The 19519-nt window shown below is 43.9% G+C and overlaps 9 protein-coding genes across 9 annotated transcripts; 4 read left to right on the top strand and 5 right to left on the bottom strand.

The window, feature by feature from the left end:
• Positions 1-1339: 1339 nt before the first annotated feature.
• On the bottom strand, positions 1340-3094 carry EAE98_005581 (uncharacterized protein; the record flags this gene model as incomplete). The annotated part of the gene is made up of 4 exons (XM_038953203.1): positions 1340-1447; positions 1545-2434; positions 2491-2734; positions 2798-3094. 4 exons carry the CDS (start codon positions 3092-3094, stop codon positions 1340-1342), a joined length of 1539 nt encoding a protein of 512 aa, XP_038810304.1.
• A 367-nt stretch (positions 3095-3461) lies between these two features.
• EAE98_005580 (uncharacterized protein) lies at positions 3462-3835 on the bottom strand (the record flags this gene model as incomplete). Its single annotated transcript, XM_038953202.1, has 2 exons — positions 3462-3581; positions 3704-3835. 2 exons carry the CDS (start codon positions 3833-3835, stop codon positions 3462-3464), a joined length of 252 nt encoding a protein of 83 aa, XP_038810303.1.
• A 234-nt stretch (positions 3836-4069) lies between these two features.
• On the bottom strand, positions 4070-5000 carry EAE98_005579 (uncharacterized protein; the record flags this gene model as incomplete). Its single annotated transcript, XM_038953201.1, has 2 exons — positions 4070-4836; positions 4886-5000. The coding sequence occupies 2 exons, from the start codon at positions 4998-5000 to the stop codon at positions 4070-4072; spliced, it is 882 nt and encodes a 293-aa protein (XP_038810302.1).
• A 965-nt stretch (positions 5001-5965) lies between these two features.
• On the top strand, positions 5966-7145 carry EAE98_005578 (uncharacterized protein; the record flags this gene model as incomplete). Its single annotated transcript, XM_038953200.1, has 2 exons — positions 5966-6191; positions 6244-7145. The coding sequence occupies 2 exons, from the start codon at positions 5966-5968 to the stop codon at positions 7143-7145; spliced, it is 1128 nt and encodes a 375-aa protein (XP_038810301.1).
• A 542-nt stretch (positions 7146-7687) lies between these two features.
• EAE98_005577 (uncharacterized protein) lies at positions 7688-9049 on the top strand. The gene is made up of 3 exons (XM_038953199.1): positions 7688-8175; positions 8240-8483; positions 8548-9049. Exons 1-3 carry the CDS (start codon positions 7826-7828, stop codon positions 8587-8589), a joined length of 636 nt encoding a protein of 211 aa, XP_038810300.1. The 5' UTR covers positions 7688-7825; the 3' UTR covers positions 8590-9049.
• A 486-nt stretch (positions 9050-9535) lies between these two features.
• On the top strand, positions 9536-11177 carry EAE98_005576 (uncharacterized protein; the record flags this gene model as incomplete). The annotated part of the gene is made up of 5 exons (XM_038953198.1): positions 9536-9707; positions 9791-9933; positions 9997-10101; positions 10169-10998; positions 11081-11177. 5 exons carry the CDS (start codon positions 9536-9538, stop codon positions 11175-11177), a joined length of 1347 nt encoding a protein of 448 aa, XP_038810299.1.
• Positions 11178-11828: 651 nt separating this feature from the next.
• On the bottom strand, positions 11829-12686 carry EAE98_005575 (uncharacterized protein; the record flags this gene model as incomplete). The annotated part of the gene is made up of 3 exons (XM_038953197.1): positions 11829-11910; positions 11972-12478; positions 12526-12686. The coding sequence occupies 3 exons, from the start codon at positions 12684-12686 to the stop codon at positions 11829-11831; spliced, it is 750 nt and encodes a 249-aa protein (XP_038810298.1).
• Positions 12687-13969: 1283 nt separating this feature from the next.
• EAE98_005574 (uncharacterized protein) lies at positions 13970-15920 on the top strand (the record flags this gene model as incomplete). The annotated part of the gene is made up of 4 exons (XM_038953196.1): positions 13970-14146; positions 14228-14519; positions 14573-15360; positions 15411-15920. 4 exons carry the CDS (start codon positions 13970-13972, stop codon positions 15918-15920), a joined length of 1767 nt encoding a protein of 588 aa, XP_038810297.1.
• A 293-nt stretch (positions 15921-16213) lies between these two features.
• Positions 16214-18566, bottom strand: EAE98_005573 (uncharacterized protein). Its single transcript, XM_038953195.1, has 7 exons — positions 18257-18566; positions 17952-18177; positions 17697-17886; positions 17525-17606; positions 17104-17199; positions 16749-16994; positions 16214-16574 (listed from the first exon to the last, which is right to left on the bottom strand). Exons 1-7 carry the CDS (start codon positions 18515-18517, stop codon positions 16398-16400), a joined length of 1278 nt encoding a protein of 425 aa, XP_038810296.1. The 5' UTR covers positions 18518-18566; the 3' UTR covers positions 16214-16397.
• Positions 18567-19519: the final 953 nt, after the last annotated feature.

The raw sequence follows: 19519 nt of genomic DNA, 5'->3' as shown, positions 1-19519 counted from the left end.
AACATCGGTTTGATACACCGTTTTCTGAAATGATCCCGTTGAGGGTATAAACCCGTTCGATGTTGAACTGATTGCTATGTCCAATTCTCCCGATACGGACAAAAGATACTACTTTTGAGTATCGACGTGGAGCTTAAATGTCCAAGGACAATGATTGAGTTAAAGATCTATCGAGCAAAGGTTTCTCGCACTACCAAACATCATCACCTATACACACCGGCTAGCCAACTAGTGAATCCTAAGTCTATCGCACATACATAATCCCAAACAAGATGACTTCTAGTATCCGAACACATCCCCCATGGCGCAGTGGTATAGTGTCCGCTTCAAAATGGGAAAAAGATCGTTACTAGGTACAGTGATCCATATAGTACTGGAATAACTGGGAGAATAAGCCGAAAAGGCTGAACTTTTGCTGTTTTGCTTTCTTTTGGTTTGAAGTAGACAGGTTCCATTTTTTGGGTGAGTGGGGGGATAGAAGATGAGACGAGAGTCAATTTTATATAAGTGATCGATGATGGATGGATGTCACACGTATCCATGCAGTGGATTATTTGTAATGAATGGTATGAAAGTGAAAAGAGATCATGACTAAAATGTGACATTTGATAAAAGGGAATAAATGTCTTCAGTTCTTGGATTGGGAGTGTGCAACTACATTACAGCATACTTTGATAGATGGGCTGGTACTTCAATGAACTTTTCTCTCATAATTAGAGTCTGGGGCGATAGTTGTGGGAGTGCTCCGGAAGTGTTGTGGGAGTGCGTGCAAATTTGCATTATGATGCTTCAATAAAATCATATTGTCGCATGATCGCAAGCAATTGCTTTCGAGGAGCTTAACTGGAGGGTAGCTCTTTCAAGGGCTTGAGTGATTGAGTGCTATATAGTGAATTGATTCTTGGTGTGTCTAGAACCTCGACTACGCTCAGGATCACTTTGCACAGTTGCTATGGTCCATTTCTCCGCATTGCCCTAAATAGAATACTGTCTTCATTGATAGGTAGTAAAACGAGATCTCTCCACTCAATCAATGTTGAGAATTGCACAAAATGAAGAAAAACAGTCGATTTTCGAACGATAAAAAGCCAAACTACTTTGATGCAAGAGAATTTTAAGCAACAGCAAGTTTCGCTGTCGTTAAAGATAGACTAACTGTGAACTCAACCCTTTGACCAATTCCATGAAACTAGCTTAGGAACATCATGTTAGCCCTCTAACTAGGCAAAAGAATCTCAACCGAACAGAATGAGTGTACCCTTCAAAGGCGAATACCATTTCATACTAGCTGTTCTACATCTACTTTCACGAGCTATTACCTTAAGTTGTTCATGTCGGATCAAGTTCGAGCTCGAGTCCGCCTGGATATCTTCATGGGAATATCCCATTGATATGTGAAGAAGGCGTTATGACGTTTCCAGATATGATTGGGATCCTCGAGTTTTATCTAGACAGCGAAACAAGTTTCAGCAACCAAATGCGATAGAAATTTGAAATATGGCGGAGGTATCTAATACGGAAAGGGTAAAGCTTGAAGAACTCACATCGAAAATACTGTATAGAGTAGCCATCGTTTTCCACAATTCCAGCTGAACGAAATATTTCCCCATACATACCCGACTACCACCACCGAATATAAAATCGACAGTTTTAACCATCTGTTTGTGACGAGTTTCAAAATCTTCTTGACTCTCTCCTTTCATTTGCAGCCAGCGATCGGGATCAAAGGAATCGACATCAGATCCGAAGGTTTCAGGGTCTCGATTCGAGACTCCGGGGCTGATACCCACGGATGTTCCACCTGGAATAAATCTTCCGTCGGGAAGAGTAAATCCAGAATCGGGAGCAACTCGCTCTAACATCATAGCAGCACCCGGATTAATGCGCATAGCCTCATGGAGCACTGCACTCAAATACGGAAGATTATGTACATCCTTCCATTGTGCTGGCAGTGAGAGATTCGCATGGTCTAGCTCGTCGGTCAGTTTTGTGTAAGCGGATGCGTTTTTGGAAAGGTAGTATAGAATAGCCCTCATGGTTGATGCGGTCGTATCGCCGCCTGCAAGAATACTGAGTATTAGATATGTTACAATTTGGTTGTCATTAATTAGGTTCGGGTTCGTTTCTTTGAGCTTGAAATAATTATCGAGGTAGTGGTTGATAGTTTTGTGCTTGTGACCCGCCGATAAGAGCTCTTCTCGATACTGAGCAACAACCTTAAAGCAGTACAAGATTCCCGTTACAGTAGGCCTGGGACCAATCCGAATTATTGGGTTCTTGTCAAGAAAATGGTCAATCCATGGAATTTGACTGACGACGGCGAAGTAGTAGAGCGACCTTTTGGATTCAAGAAGGATGTTATCGACATCCCTTTCTTGGTCAATCAATCCGAATGGTCGTCCAAAGCTGATGTTTGCCACCACGTCCCAAGCAACTGTTATGGAATTTCAGATCAGAACTGGAAATATTCTGTGGCAGCATGAAACATACAGTATGCTAGCCAGTCATCCACCATACATGTCTTCGATTCATCCGCAAAATTCGCACTTAGCTTATCGATGAATATCCCCAAAGTTTCATCAACCAAGGGCTCGATGTCCAGAACCTTTGTCATGGTCCAAAGACTCCTGATAGGTTTCACGTATTTTTCATGCCACAAAGGATCTCTAGAATTAAAAATATTTGACATCCGTTTCCCTTCAATAAGAGCATCATTGGGCTTGTACATCTCGTTCTAGCAAACAATTGTCAGTGCCAAAGTTGGAAGATTGTGGCCATTAAAGCTCCATTTACCTACCTTCAGCCATGCATTTTTGGTTGCATATATCGTCCCAATCAAAGATGGATCACTAAGACTGATGGTTTTTGGGCCAATTCGAACAGCTACGCCATAATTACGATGCCAGTTTCTTTGCGTTCTGTCCATGGAGCCCAAGTACACTGTAAATGCACGATAAATGTTCGTGAACTTTGCAGCGACCGGGCCCGGGAAATGCCTCAATGGAGAGAAGAAAAGCTCCCAAGCAACCTTAGAAACAATGGAGCAGAAAAAAAGTGTAATAAGAACGAAACTGCCATTTTCGGTGGAAAACATTATAGCTATGGTCCGATTCGATGTATAGCTCTTTGCAGTGGAAATGTCTACAACTTAATAGATTTTGAAGAGGGGTAAGATGTAATCATAGGATGGGATGGGTTAATAGACCAAGTACTTGGCTCAAGTCATGGAATCTGACAGGGTCAGCAATTACGATCAGGGTAGAAGATACGCGAGTGTAACCGTTGCGTTGATGATATGAATAAGCCTGCATATACTTATGCGGGTTAAAATGAAATCGGATTTTTGGCTTGCACATCATTCCTTCGAAGCGTAGAGCACTCGATTGGACTATCATCTTTCAATATGGATGTGATATCAGAAAGCTGATTGTCTGAAAAGCAAGCTAACGAATTGCGACCATTCAATGGCCCATTTCATGTTTTTGATAGGAGGAACAATCATAGGGTTGAAGCGGCCAATTGTATTTAATGATCTTATGGAATTCTTCGTGGCGCCTTTGATACACCTTGCCTTCGCTGAACTACGCATTCAGAAGATGAGTGCGACGAGATTAAAGCGAGTACGTATCACAAAAGCCACCCCAAGTAGATGAAAAGTGATTCCGGGGAAAGTCGAACCGAGCTTACACAACTAGAGACTTACGCAACTGCGCACCTCCCAAGCTTTAGAGAATCTGTAGAATTCGTGTAGATTCAACACCGTCTTGTTTTGAGTCTCGATAATCTCGACAACCGCGTCTTTCTGTTCAAAATCTGATGATCTGCTTCCTCTCATCTTGATAATTTTCAAGGCGAAAAGTCCAAGCTGTCGCGACTGCTCGGAACTTTCTGGCTGCTCCCCAATATGTGCCTCCCGATGGTCAAACAAAAGTTGAATCTGCGATGGTTCGTATTTTGTTCATATAACGTCCAATATAATTTAACGGATCTTTTGGGTTTCGCTTTCTTATGCAAGTGCTTACCTCAATGCATAGAAGTAACGTTGGCTGCTATGGGAAGAGATATCCAGCTACTCCCGCCATCTTATAGACCAATTTCCCTTGGCGTAGCTTGGCTCAACTACTGAGCCTTGCATCAAAGCCTCGCATTTGCGCCTGATTGGCTCTTTTACAACATTCTCCTCCCAGCTTGCCGTCTTTTTGTGCCTTGAGCCCTTAGATACTTGAGATGGACTAGTTTCAGGGGGCTGTTCAACGATAAAGCCAAAGACAACAGCCCTCCTAGCTGCCCGCCGAACCATCTCTCTTTCTTCTGCTTGTTTTTGGCCATCAACCTTCTTCTGTAAGTTCGAAGCCGACTCCTCTGTTCTCTCAGCTTTACCCCTCTCGCCCCCAACACTGAAATTGATGTCCGATTCAGTCTGTGGTGGGCGTATCATTGGCCCGGTTTTTGTGTTCACAGGCTCATCGGGCGCATCATCGCTAGCGGAGTCCTCACTACTTTCCATATCAACAGTCTTCCATTCTGCATCAACATTCGATCCTCCAATTGCACGACTTTTACGATTTTTCCTTCTCCCATAAACCTTTTCGGGATCAAAGCGACTCCCAAATACAATCTCTTCAATTTCGTCACAGGTAACAATAACCCGATGATCCCCTTTCACAAAACGATCCTTTGCACCAGTCTTTTCTAGACCCGAGTCTTTCTCCTGGTCCAACAGTGCAACAATAGCTTGCTCAATCTTTCTATCTAATTTTCCAGGCTTTCGGTTCCGACACCTGTCTGAACAGTATTTGACCTCATTATTGGATTTTTTGCTGGCCTTTTTGGTGCCTATTGGATGTATTAGATAAAGCTTAAAAATGTTCATCACGGTGCTAACTCATGACTCGACCACATGTTAGACAGTAAGGAACACTTTCTCCTGCCGTTAAATAGAGAGGTGGGGGAACAGCGGAATGTTTTGAGGGGCGCGACCATGAATCCATCCAACTCATGTTTGCTGATGTTGGAATTATATGGAGATTTCGGCGAGAATGAAATAGGTAGGTGAATATTTTGACCTGCGTGGGAAATTTGAAAGGGCTTAAAAAGCTCATATGAAACAATTTGATGACAATGATGCAGATATAAAGGAGGAACTCTAGCAAAGATTTTGATTCATGAAATACCTTGTACGTCCAAGATCAATGTCATCATAGACATCATGGATCCATGGATGGAGCGTCGCCACCACGCCACAGTAAATTCCGGTGCATAGTGTGGCTTGAGCTTGATGATCGCCTCCCGAGGTCCCGGGGTCAATCCAACAAAAATGAAGATTCATTGATCTTTTGCTCACATGATTGGACTGATGAGTATACGGAGAATGAGCAAACGCTAAAGAACTATGGATTGGAAAATGTTGATAATTTGAATCCTGATATAGAAGATTGAAGAAGAGACTTGGTAGGCGTTTTCGAGAAAACGAGGAAATGATAACACCAACACATGACCAACATAGGTAACTCACACATATGGATGTTGATGATAACGACCTGCCTCAATTGATTGATAACAATAACGAGTAAATAGCTCTTGATGCACGCTTTATTGAAGCTTCTCCACATCTTGGATTTAAGGGTCTTGCGGCGAGCTCCGACTTTCTTATCTTCTATGTTGATAAACCCCTCCTCACCAATACATTCTACTAAAAGCACTCGAATTCACCATATGCAAATAAGAATGGCTTATCAAAGTTATTCCGATTTACTCTTGCACCAACCGGGGAAACGCGTGGAGTCAGTTCTTTTCCGGCCTTCCTTATGCATAAATTCAACCTGCTCGATTCGGACATTTCCGTCGCCCCTCGATACATAAATCACTGACCTTCCACGGTCATATACAGCCAAACGCCGGTCACAATCTTCTTCCTTTCAATATATTCCAGACAAAACATAACATCTGAACCCCAGAAAATCAAATGGCCGTCAAGACTTTAGAAGTGAAGCCTTTCTCTTCACAAGAGAATTCCTCTCTCAACCTCGGAGCCGAGATCAACAATGTCGACCTGGAACATCTCAGCGAGGAGGACTTCAAAACTATTCGCAATGCTTTATATAACTACCATGTTGTAGTTCTGAAGAACCAGGCTGGTCTCTCCCCCAAAGCCCAATATGAGCTTACACGTAGATTTGATCCCACGGCTGGTAAGTCCTTTCCCTCCATTCGTTTAAGTCTTGTGTCTAATTATTTCCCTAGAAACGTATGGTCATGGCAAAACTCTTGATGCGAAACGATCAGTTCTTCACCCGGACTTGAAAACAATCCCTCATCAAACTCAGGTTCAAGTCATCGGAAATGGGTTTTATGAAGAATATGAAGGATTGAAGAATATTACACTCAAGCACCCTCATCACAAAGTCTTTCATAAGACCGCTGTTCCAGAGGAAGAAGATTTGGCGTTCACACGCTTCTACCGGTGGCACATTGATGCTGCTCTTTATGCCCTCAATCCACCAAAAGTAACATCGTTGATGGCTGTAAAGGTTCCCGCTGGCCGTCGCCAAACTCTTCGTTATGATGATGGAACTGGTGAAGAAATGGATGTCCCTCTTGGTACCACTGCTTTTGTCTCCGGTCAAAACATGTACAATTTGTTAAGCGAAGAGGATAAGGAGTTCGTTCGTGGAGCAAAGGTAGAATACGCACCACATCCATATATTTGGATGTCTCCTGCAAGGTCACGCTCCACCGGCCTTGGTATGGTTTCCGATGGGAATGAGTTGCCTTTGTCTGAACTTCCTCCTGTTGATGAGAAGGACATCAAGATTTTGCCTATGTGCTGGAAGAATCCAGTCACGGGTAACTTGGCACTCCAAATTCATCCTAGTGCCATCAAAGCCATTCATCTACCAAATGGAGAGGTTATGACTGATCTCAAGGAAGTGAGAGATCTAGTTTATCGCTTGCAGCGACCAGCTATCAGTCCAAAATTCGTGTACCCACATGATTGGGTGGAAGGCGATTTGGTCTTGTTCAACAATCAAGGAGTCTTACATTCGGTCGTAGGTGCATTCAGTCCCGAGGAAAAGAGACTATTTAGACAGTGCAACATGGCTTCTTCCGAAGGAGTTATGGGACCGGATGGCAAGCTCTATTAGAAATGCAAAAAAGGATGGCGGATAATGGGTTTGGGGGGTTTTTTTTGTTTGGAAAACAGGTTACGAACTCGGCGTTGTTCTACGTATCAAGCCTCACCATATGGGAGGAACTCGGCGTTTGATAACGTAACAAGCGTATACCCCTTTTTGCTTAGTTACCATAGATAGATATAGCAAGTACATTTTGAAATTTAAATAAAGATTTTTAGGCTTCTGAGTCTATCTACACGAAGGTTGTTCAATCGTAGCGGTTTAATTTTCACATGCTAAATGTGATGCACGATGAATTTCACATGCTTTGAGCCCTCGCATCTTTCGATCTTCAATGTGGAGATCATATTTTGTTAAAGCCATCTTCTACGCCAAAGTTAATCAGCTCGACATAAATGCTTGATTGAAATTATCTAGAATGTTCCCAAGGAATGATAGATTCTCAACTGATAATCTAAGCAGGGACTTTTGCAAAAGGCCAATATATTTTGCTAGCTCATTATCAGGTTATGTAAGGTGCGAAATGAGGCTAGAACTACCTAGTAAGATAGCTTCGGATTCAGCCTTATTGAACGAGAAGGCTGTTCTTTAATTTCTCTCCAACAAATAATCCTTAATGCAAACCACTGTATAAGTTACAGCCTCGATTCTTATTTCAATTCCAATTTCTAATAACGAATTTCACCATAATGGCTATCGACGAGATAATTACAGACCCATCCCTCAAGCTTGCACTTGAAACATCGAATCAGACGCGGGAACAAGCAATTGCTCTTCTGGACTTCGTATCGGCTGTATCTACAACATCCCCTCCGTCGAACGAAGTTCTACTACAGATTTCTAAACAACAAAAATTGCTCCTTACATATCTCGCACAATTGAGAGGTCTACATCGTGATTCTCATGCCGGCGCACGAGAAACAAAAGCTTTAACCGCGGAAGCGCGTCAAGAAGTAGATAGGCTACATTTACAACTTCAAAATCTATACTATGAACAACGGCATTTACAAGGGGAAATTGCTGCTTGCGAATCATATGAGTGAGTTTTCAGCCAATTTTCCAAGTATGGAACTAGGCAGTGTCGCTAATGCTATCTTCTACAGTCACAAATATCAGCAACTTCCCCTGATACCAGTCGACGAATTCCTAGCGCAACATCCTGAACACGCTGACGCTGATGAGAATGCGCTTATGATTGCAAGAATAGATCATGAACATCAGGAAAGATTGAAGTTGGAGGAACAGAGACAAGGACTTTTGAAGAAGAAACAAGGCTTGATTGCCGATAATAAGAAGAGGAAGGATGATCTAGCCAATCTTGACAAAGATTTGGAAAAGTTTATCGATGTGAGTTTAGACCTTGTTACGGCCATATTCTAGATATCGTAACCCTCATGCTAATTGATAATAGGCTGCAAAACCGATACAGAAAACCTTCGAACGTGTGGTATGAGAAAGTGGATGATTGGCATATTGACATTGTCTGCTTATGGTAACCTTAGAGGTAGAATATTTCCTCCTTCGCGGAATCAGGGACGGCCATTGAAATTTCGTCACAGGCTGTGCTCCCGATATGGCAACAGAAGTAGGTACAACCAATTGAAGAAGGGTACCACGAGTGAGATTTTGCAGAGGTCGTGGATAGTGGAGAGCTATGTTAGGGTTGAGGGTGCCTGTCATTGGACTCGGATTGAATACGTAATTTAAATGTACGATGTAATATAAACACCAAAATCAGATTTGGAACCTGACTAACATGCTTCTTGGGACTTTCTGGTAACTAGGAGTGACATTTCAATTTTTTAAATTTTATATATTCATCAGCCCAAGCTTTCCTGATCTCAGCTTAACTTGGCAATCAGCACCGATTGGACGCCGGGCTTCTCAGATGCTGACATTCGCATTTTGGTCTTGATTTTCAAGCCGCGCATCTTACCATGCTCTACAGTCAAGGAGTCAAGAGGAAGCTAGCCTTGATAATGTACCTGGAGCGATCAACACCGGTGCAACCCGTGGACTGGGAGAACAAACACCAGCTATTAGAAAGCCATGTTATATAACAGGAAGTCCGATATTGACATACAGGCAACAGATTATCTGAACTTAGCAGTGGCGGACAAGGAACTTTTCCCGAGAGGTCTGAATATTAATAGGCAAAAAGCTGACAGCAAACAGCCATGAAGTCTTGGCTGGCTGTTCAGAGAGCAAAACCCCATCTGGGCGTAATTTTCATGGAAATATTGTTGGTCCGCTCGAATTAGCGATTGTAGGACAATGACTCTGCTTACTTACGTTTCTACTACCTGGATTTCTCTTTCTCTTTCTGTTTCTGTATCCGTTTGTGTCTTGGTTTGATATTTCTCCTGGAATCCAGAGCGTCCGATATGATTGTTTGAAATATGTTGAGGTTTTCAATCGCATGGTTTGCGCTACTCGTTCTGGGTGGGGATAAGGTGACGGCGCAGTCGAGCACTACGTCGAGTGCAGTGCCGACGCATGTGGTTTCGGTGGGCATAGAAGGATTGCAGTTTACGCCGACGGAATTGAGTGCGAATGTTAGTGATGTGATAGGTATGCGTTTTGCAAAAGGAGTCTTTGTGTTGAGTTTGGTTTGGAGGATAGTGCGTTATGCTAATCGATGAGTGGATTGTTAGAATTTCGATTTTATCCTCAAAATCATTCGGTTGCGAGAGCAGAATATGGAAGCAATAGAGCGTGTATTCCATATGAAGTGACGGGCATCAACAAGCGAGGGTTTTGGAGTGGTTTCCATCCGATCAATGTGGTTTTAAATGATGTTTGTACATTCATTGAGAATATTTGGAAATGCCATTGCATAATCTAACTTGAGAGTATTTAGCCTCCGAAATTCCAAGTCGTCGTCAATGATACTGATCCGATCTTCTTTTATTGTTCAGCTCCAGGAGCGTGCCATGAGGATGGAATGATTGGTGTGATTAATGCTGTATGTTCGACTGTTTTATGTCATTGGGCACAGTTTGGTTACGAATACTCACGATTCTTGATATTAGAACTCAACTCAAACATTCAAAAGTCAATTGGAATATGCGAGGAACTCCTCGTTACAGTTTAGTCCTGGCGAAAACTTCCCCGTCGAAGCCACTTCATCCTCATCTTCGACTGCTCGTCCGACATCTACTTCGTCTTCAGGCGACTCCCCCAGCACTACCACCTCCGCTTCCACAATAATCGTCACAGACTCTTCTACTTCATCTCCCACTTCCTCTAAGCTATCCCCAGGTGCTATAGCAGGAATAGCCATCGGCGCATCCGCGCTTGTCCTACTAGCCAGCGCTCTCCTCTACCTCTGCGGCCGCCAACGCACCATCAAAGAAATAATCCATCACAACTCCCGTCCCTCAAACATGACTTCCCATATCCACCCCAATCCGCACCACCCCGGTGGTCCCAATCCCCAATCCTATATCGCGCCATCGGCAACTCTATCTGAAACAACATATTACAATAAACCTCAACATCTTATGACGGAAAATGAAATTCGCGGGCTGGGACAATTTTCCGGCGCGGGAAGCGAAAATCATTCGCATCTTTCTGAATCGAATATTGAAAGTGAGGGGTATGGACGGAGTCGCAGTCGGAGTCCGGGGGCAGATGAATATGGTATGGTCATTCCGCCGTTGAATTTGGGGGGAATTGGGAATGGGAGTGGGAGAGGAGCTGAGGGAAGAGCGAGTCCGAATTATCAACAAGGGAATGTGAATTCGGGTGGGATTGTGAGTTTACCGAATAGTCCTGGAATGTCTGGATCTTTGGGTGTGCAAATGGGGATGGGAGAGAGGTGGGAACGAGAAAGGGAGAGCGAGAGATTGAGAGGACTGAGGTGCATTATTTCTGATCCCCCCCTTCTTTCCTGATTTTCAAATATATCTTCATTCAATGTACCAACCACTAACTCCTTCAAGATCCTCTCCCTCCCCGGGAATCCCAAATCATTTCCACCCCCACGCTTCATCGTCAGGACCCCATGAATTAGCTAATCGTCAGGACCCCATGAATTAGCTACGCATCAGGATCGAGAGAGTTTGCGCGGACATGGGCATGATCGATACGATGATCCGGAAATGTGAATATTGAGTAATTTTTTCTTTCCCTTTGCCTGAACTGTGGATGTTTACCTACCTTAGTTTTTTTTTCTCTTTCTACGTGTGCTTTAGAAGGGGTTTTTGGGTTTTGTATTGGTGTCTTATGCAGGATGAATGGTATAGATCTAGGAACTCATGGCATGGTATGGCACATAAACGAACAAAAGCTGATTGTCAACAGAGATAGGAAGTTGGCGAATCACGGGGGTGGGGATACCTTCTTTTGGGATGAGGGAGAGTCGCGATGATGGTTGCGAGGAGAGTTTTGTTTTTGAAAGGCGTTGGAGTCAGAGGCTGTAGGTACAAGAGAATATCTGGATTCGACTGTGGGAGATGGTTAGGTTAGATAACAATGCAAAGCTCTCTAGGGTGGGATAGGATATACAATAATAACACCGTATTAATAGTGAGTTTCGAGCCCAGCGGTTAAAGAAATGAACTAAGTGACACTTCTGATCATCATATCTACGTCCTGGAAAAATATAGCGTAAGAAAAAGGGTATCTTTAATTCTTTTGAATCGTCACTTCATCTCCGAAAACAACAGCAACTCGAACGGTGGAAGTCCTTCAAGCAATTGGTTTAACATCACTCAACCATGGCAACCCCAATTTCTTCATGTCGACTGCAATTTGGAAAAGGTAATCCAAGCTACATGGAATATCAGCATCATTTAGGTCACACAAAATAAATAGAGAAATCAAAAACCTACCTCTCACACTGAGTCTTCGCCTTGTGTACCGACTCCCCCCAGACATAAACCCCATGTCTCCTTACCAAAACCGCGTACGTATCCGGATATTTCTCCATGGCTTCTTCCAGATACTCTGTCAAATCTTCTTCGTGGGGTGTGTTTTCAATAACTGGAATGCGCAACGTATCGTGATATCCTAAATTTCCTGTCTTCGTATAGCCTTTTCCAAATGCCTTGATTTGCTCGATGTTGTTGATTTCGAACATTGTGGTGTTGGGCGCGGATTCTAGGAGTAGGGTGATGAGGACTGCCCATTTTGAATGCGTATGGATGCAACAACCAGCGTTTCGTTTGGTGAATGCAGCCATGAAAAGAGGGGTGCATTGGGAAGGCTTGAGATTGGGTGGTGAGCGGAGGTAGATGCGTTGTTTGGGATCAAGTTGTTTGGTTATATCGAGGACGTAAATGTGTTCTGGTTTCATAAGTTCTTTCTGGACTCCAGATGGCGCAAGGTATACTAGATCACTGGGTAGGTCAGTTTATGGTCGGGGTGAGAGGGAAGGTGGGCATACTCATTGCGAATACTGGCGCCTCCTCCTGTACCTGTTACCCATCCTAGATGCCAAAACTTTGCGCAGAGTTCTGGGATTAGATTCGCGGGATGTTGAGAATCTTGTGAAATAATGAGATGATCATTGTTCTCCGATTCTTGAGTTTGGTTCTGGGTAGTCATGATTGCTGCACCGTATGTTTGAAATGCACATGAATGGGCAAGAAATCCTGCCCGTATACGATAACTCAAGATGGATGTTCAATTGGTAGCCTCAAAGTAAAATGTCAATCTTGGATTCCGTATGGGGAAAATCAAATCAAGCCATGTAATTTGTTGGTGAGTGACATTTTGGTGGGGAAATACCTAGGCAAGCTCGAGGCAAGCTTCCTCTTGGCTGTGCCCCTCTTTTCTCAATTTTTCTACCGTTGCATGGACTGACAAGTAGACCCTGCACTCAGCCCAGGATAGCTGTGGATACTTGTCCTAGATAGGGTATCTGATAGAAAGAAATCGAACAGAGTCTCGGAACTGAGGAAGCAGAGGGATGGAACAAGGTCGTACCGGTATTGTAGCTGACGAAGAGGAGGTTGGGAATTGATGCAATATTGAGGAAGAGACGGCATCGATGTTGAAGAGGAATTGAGGTGTGTCCTGTTTCTGGCTCCTGGATTTGTGTCATGTTAACATAGGTAGAGGGAGATCATAGATAAGAGGATGTAGACAGATTGGTGTATCATGTAGTGCTGGTTCAAATTGGAGATTGGCATCCGACTCTCATACCATCCATCATCCATCGGATGGTGATGGATTATAACATGTGTACTACCAGTACCACTCGTACTTGTCAAATAAAGAAAGTATCAGTGCTGGACGACTCGACGAATGATTTGACATGTATTGTCCAACACCGCTTTGTCGAAGCTCTATCTCTCTCGTACAATGGAAAACAATAAGAGGGGTTGACAATTGATATATACCCAATCCCCGAGGCCTTTCTCTATGAACTTGACTCAATCTCCATCTCCATCTGTAGACAAGTCAACATCAGTTGTACGATAATCCGAACACGTATGATCAATTGATATCTTTTAATTCATGTTCGCAACATCCCGTCGACAATTCACTGATCCATCGTCATATGAAACATTATTCCACTACCGTACAGTATCACTATCGCAAAAGCGTCCATAATCCATTTCGTGAGGGGAAACTCAAACCTTGTCATTACCTGGACAGTCACTTGGTGCAAACCTTACCTAAACGAGTAAACGTTAAAATATAGGACACTGTGGCATATTCTTAATTCCTAACACTTTCTCCAGGACCATAAAAGTCGCATCAATCGCTTTTCATCTTCTCTGCCTTTTTAACATCCATTGAGCTCTGGAAGCAATTCTTCAAAGTCGTAGAACTATTCTTGTCAATCTAAAGGTCGATTAGAACTCGGTTCTCTTCTATTCATCATGCGTTTTCATACTACAGCTGCCTTCTCAGCAGCTGCTCTCTTGGCTACTTCTGTCAATGCCGATGCTCAATCTGTACTCCGTGAAGCAAGCTCCTCAGTATCAAGTGCTGCTACTGAAGCTTCTTCATCAGTCTCGTCTGCCACCTCAACTGGCATTGAGCTTCCTACCTTCACTGTAAGTTTCCATTAACCTGCACATTCCATACATCTTGGCAGCTTTTTCCAAGGTGGCCTCTAACAATCATTTCTCTTGCAGCCTACCAAAATAACTGCCGATTTCCTCGAACAGTTCACCGATGACTGGGAGACAAGATGGAAGCCATCCCACGCCAAAAAGGACACCAAGGGTTCCGACAAGGAAGAAGAAGAATGGGCTTATGTTGGAGAATGGGCTGTAGAGGAACCCCACGTCTTCAAGGGTATGGAGGGAGATAAGGGTCTCGTTGTCAAGAACCCAGCTGCTCATCACGCCATTTCTGCCAAATTCCCCAAGAAGATTGATAACAAGGGAAAGACCCTCGTTGTTCAATATGAGGTCAAGATGCAAAGTCAGTATAAATTGTTTCCAACATATCAATTAGCATCACTAACATCCAGCCAGATGGTCTTGAGTGTGGTGGAGCATACTTGAAGCTTCTCCGTGACAACAAGGCTCTTCACCAAGAGGAGTTCTCCAACGCATCTCCATATGTTATCATGTTCGGACCAGACAAGTGTGGTACCACCAACAAGGTTCACCTTATCATCAACCACAAGAACCCAAAGACTGGTGAATATGAAGAGAAGCATATGACTCCTGCACCAGCAGCCAGAATCCTCAAGACCACCGAACTTTACACCTTGATCATTCACCCCAACAACACTGCCATCATCAAGTTGGATGGCGAGCAAGTTAAGGAGGTTAACCTTCTCTCCGACGACTTCGTTCCAGCATTCAACCCACCCAAGGAGATTGATGATGCTAAGGATTCCAAGCCAGATACCTGGGTTGACGAAGCCCGTATCGCAGACCCAGAAGCTAAGAAGCCCGAGGACTGGGATGAGGATGCACCATTCGAAATCGTCGATGAGGAAGCTACCAAGCCTGAGGATTGGTTGGAGGATGAGCCTCTCAGCATCCCAGACCCAGAGGCACAAAAGCCAGAGGATTGGGATGATGAGGAGGATGGAGACTGGATCGCCCCAACTGTACCAAATCCAAAGTGTGACGATGTTTCTGGATGTGGTAAATGGGAGAAGCCAATGATCAAGAACCCAGCTTACAAGGGCAAGTGGACCGCACCTTTCATTGACAACCCAGCCTACAAGGGTGTCTGGGCTCCACGCAAGATCAAGAACCCAGACTACTATGAAGATAAGACCCCATCCAACCTCGAGCCAATGGGAGCTGTAAGTATCTCGTCTTCTCGTTTTAAATCATAACACTAACGTCATCACAGATCGGTTTCGAAATCTGGACTATGCAAAGCGATATTCTCTTCGATAACATTTACATTGGTCACTCTGTTGAGGATGCTGCTAAGTTCGCTGATGAGACATTCAACGAGAAGCACCCCATCGAACAATTGATTGAACTCGAGTCCGTTCCAAAGCCTGAGGACAAGCCAAAGTCTCCATCCGACCTTGTCTTCGCTGATGACCCAGTTCATTACGTTAAGGAGAAGCTCGACTTGTTCCTCACCATCGCTCAAAATGACCCCATCCAAGCTATCAAGTTCGTCCCTGAGGCTGCTGCCGGTATCGGTGCCGTCTTCGTCACCCTCATTGCCATCATTGTCGGTATCGTTAGCATGAGCGGATCTACTCCTCCACCACAAGTCAAGAAAGCAGCCGCTAAGGCCAAGGATGCTGCTGCTGATGCCAAAGACAAGGTCTCTGAGGCCGTCGCATCAGGAACTGATGCTGTTAAGGCAGAGGTCAACAAACGCTCAACCAGGAGCCAATCGTAAATAGGAAGGGACGAAATAATGAAAGCTGCGGGGAATAGGAAGAACTAGTTGACAAGGAATTTCTCAACCAGTGTGGGATCAGAAACTTCCGTATTTGCGTGCATTTTGCTATATTTTCAAAGTACCTCACAATTACCCTATGGTTATTGTGAATGGACTGGGAGTTTATGGTTGAAAGTTGAGTGACATGCAAACTAGGGAGCTACAATTTGTATTTTAGGCGCACAAAATAATTCGAATGAATATTTGACTTTACTTTTTTGATATAGATCCTCGTTTAGGGCATTAATATCTAACTACTATGAGACATCTGTCTATCAATCTATGAATCGTATAGCTTAAGCTTCTATCACGTCTTCCCGTCTTTCCGTCTCCTTTTAATCCCTTTCACCTCTATATCACTCCCGTCTATCACCACAATAATTTTTTAAGCCAGCTAAGTTATTGTCGTTATTCAGTGTCCATGTAACATTATAATCATTCATCCTCGTCAACCACAACACCCCATTCATGTTCTACATTCCCATACATAATATCGTACAACCAAGTTTTGATCATCTGGGCATAAACGCCACTATCACCAGCTGCGTTTTGCATAGGGATCTCGATATTGCGATCTCGGAATGAAATGGCGGATACGGGGGTTATGAAGTACTATTGAATGAGAGGGAGAGATTAGTTCTTGCGAGCAGACAAGGACGAGGAGATTGGAGTTACAGATGCGAAAGGATGAAAGATGGTGGGTGCATTTATCCCCGTTTTTGTTGGGCTTGTGAGTGCGGGAATATAGAAAGGGGAGGGGAGGAGAGGGGAGGGGGGAAATCTTACAGCAGTTCCGCTCAAGAAAGCCTCAACGATTCTTCCTTCTTTGTGTGCCTCCTCTACTTCTAACATAGTATATGTTCTTTCTATAATCTCTAGTGGTTTAATATTAGTTGGTAGAGATTTAGAAGATGGGGATAGACGTTCGTGAGCGAGATCAAGGACGCTTCGGCGGGTGACGCCATCAAGGATCAGTTTTTCGGTTAGAGGGGCGGTGAGAAGCTGGAGGGCTTGGGATTTGGGGTCGCGGAGCTGGTGGGTTGTTAGGGCATGGTATCAGAGAAGGATAGACAACGGATGCGTTATAATTGAAAGGATGAAGGGACGATGTGAATCTATGTTTCGTGGCGAAGATACGTACAACGAGGAAGAAGTTGCTGGCTCCGGCTTCGGTAACTTGATAATCGGGACCGAAGAGCCAAAGGATCTGATCATAACCGAGCTTGCGACCCGCCATCTAAAAGATGTCATTAGCTTAAACCTGCACAAGATAGGTATCTTTCCTAGTGACACAACCCATAGATAAGAGAGATAACTAATGCTGTAAAATTGAATGAGAAGTGAAAGCCTTCATAATAAAATGTCTTGGACCAATGAGAACGATAGGCACAATGAAGTGCTCCGGATGCAAATGAAGTATCCCATGAAGCTCTAAGCGAACAGCAAGGCGATACATAACCAAGGGGCCTCCAGGACACAGTACTGATAATGGATTTCAATGTGAAATCTGCACTTGAAGATTGAAATGCTCCCAGTAAGAATAAATAGCAAAGGAAACCTACATGAGCTACAAAAGCCGGGCCGTAATTTGCTCCCACTTTAGCATATCCAAAGCCTCCAGGCCAAGCGCGGGTGTCTTCTTTACTATAAACCTGTCAGTAATAGCCTAGCCATCGTGCTCCAACAGTCTCATTAAGCTATTTGGGTAACAAGATAGCTCAAGATGTGACTTACGAAGCAAGTAGCCTGAGCCCTGGAGGTTTAGGTTGTGCTCCTGGAGGAGTACCCGATAGGTCTGGCCATGGAACAGCTATGACAAATAGTAAAGCTTCAGAGGGAGAAGTAACTCCAAGTTCTTCTCCGTCCCCGATAATAGCAGGGCGAACATAAAGAAACGTTCCCGGTCGAGATTTGGGTAGCCAGCCTAATACATATCAGTATCTTGTCCCACTGAGTCGGATACTGAATGAAGCCAGAATCAACACTCACGAGGACCGTCAACCGCCATAAAAGCCAAGAGCAACTTCTCCAATTCTACGGGATCGAAAGCTGGAAGTACCACTCGTTGAGCAGACATTAACAGTCGCTTTGAGTTCCTGTCTGGTCTGAAGAGTCGGAGTTTCCCATCGAATCCACGATAGACTTTCATGCCTTCGAAACATTGAGTTGCATAGTGAAGGCATGATGCTGTGGGCATCATTGTCAGCGGCCCATACTATTTCCACATCAGTATTACCCCGTGTTTGTAGAGATACTCGAGAAGGATAGGAAAAAGAGGAAGGTAGCAAACTCACGGGTTTGATCTCAGGTGTCTGCCATCCTTCATCTGCTGTCCATCGCACAGTAATCATGTGATCAGTGCAATTTTTTGAAGCCCATACTTCTTTACTGTCAGGTTCGGGAACAGTTCTTGGAGAGGTGGTTTTGGTGATGAGAATGTGTGATGCATTCAGATCTTTGGCCTTTGGTGGATCTGGAATGCTGGCAAGATGGGAGGAGGTGAGATGACCTATGGATTCAACATTGGCTGGAAAGACTGCTTCTGAGGCTGCCATATTTGAAGAGGATTGGGTTACGGATGAATGAGAATTCTAAGAACAGTTCAGCAAAAAGTAGACAGATGTACTTTTGATGTTACGGCGAGGCTAATTCGTGGAGTACATGAACAGAGATAAGAGTGGATCGTGAATTGGCGGAAGTGAGGGGTTTGAACATCGAAGAAAGGGCGCGGGGGGGAATAAACCAATGAATGCACTCTGAGCTGTTGAGTAAACACCTAATTTTCACCGCCCTTGGCTGACTTTTCCTCATCGGAAGATGAAGATTACATGTTGTCCCGATTATAGAACAAAACGGGAAGGAAAGAAAAAGACTTTCGCTTGAAAGCTAACACAAATTCCGCTAATCTCGCCCAGTGAGGGGTAGGTTTCATCCGTGAGGAGCTCGAGTCAAGACTCACTTATCTACAATAGATAGAAAATGCATACATAATGTGTTATTATATGTCACCTCTTCCATGTATCATGCCATCATTGGGTCTGATTGTTGTAATATATTTGTGTGGAATGAAGTTTGGTTTGTCGTGTAACAAATAACGCTGAGTAAGCATCGATGGTAACGAATAGCAACCTGAAGGACAGCACTCTCCTCGACAGTAACCCTTTCGACCCCAACCATCGTTGATATCGTAAGGCAGATTCAAGATCGCTATCAGAAAGTTGAAATACTATTTGAAATGCTGATTCGTCAACACTCGCCGAAATTATGGCTATGAGACGTTCACAAGGAGACAGCTGGGCACCAAAGGAGATCTATGGTCACATTCTGAATTTGACGACGTAGGATGGCATATATGACACACGAGATGACCAAATACTTCCTTAGGATGTGATGCGGATGAAGTATGGGTTACAATGAAGAAAGCAGCTTACCGGGAACATGCTCCAATGGAAGGATGTCTTACAGCCGTCCATAAAATCGAGGTCATAGGCAGGGGGGAATCGGGGGATATAACCTTCTGCAAGAGGAACTAGAGAAAGGATCCAGCTGCTGAAAGT

The sequence above is a fragment of the Botrytis deweyae genome (genome assembly GCF_014898535.1).
Source record: "Botrytis deweyae strain B1 chromosome Unknown BDEW_011, whole genome shotgun sequence".
NCBI classification, from domain to species: Eukaryota; Fungi; Ascomycota; class Leotiomycetes; order Helotiales; family Sclerotiniaceae; genus Botrytis; species Botrytis deweyae.
The sequence above is the reverse complement of the archived record's forward strand: the minus strand, read 5'-3'. Positions and strand labels throughout refer to the sequence as shown.

Coding starts and splice junctions, on each gene's coding strand:
- EAE98_005573 (XM_038953195.1), bottom strand. CDS start 18,517: ATGGCAGCCTCAGAAGCAGTCTTTCCAGCCAATGTTGAATCCATAGGT. Junction 17,607..17,696: donor GGGCTCAGGCTACTTGCTTC/GTAAGTCACATC, acceptor ACAGGTTTATAG/TAAAGAAGACACCCGCGCTT. Junction 16,995..17,103: donor CCAGCAACTTCTTCCTCGTT/GTACGTATCTTC, acceptor ACAACCCACCAG/CTCCGCGACCCCAAATCCCA.
- EAE98_005577 (XM_038953199.1), top strand. CDS start 7,826: ATGGCTATCGACGAGATAATTACAGACCCATCCCTCAAGCTTGCACTT. Junction 8,176..8,239: donor GCTGCTTGCGAATCATATGA/GTGAGTTTTCAG, acceptor TATCTTCTACAG/TCACAAATATCAGCAACTTC. Junction 8,484..8,547: donor ATTTGGAAAAGTTTATCGAT/GTGAGTTTAGAC, acceptor AATTGATAATAG/GCTGCAAAACCGATACAGAA.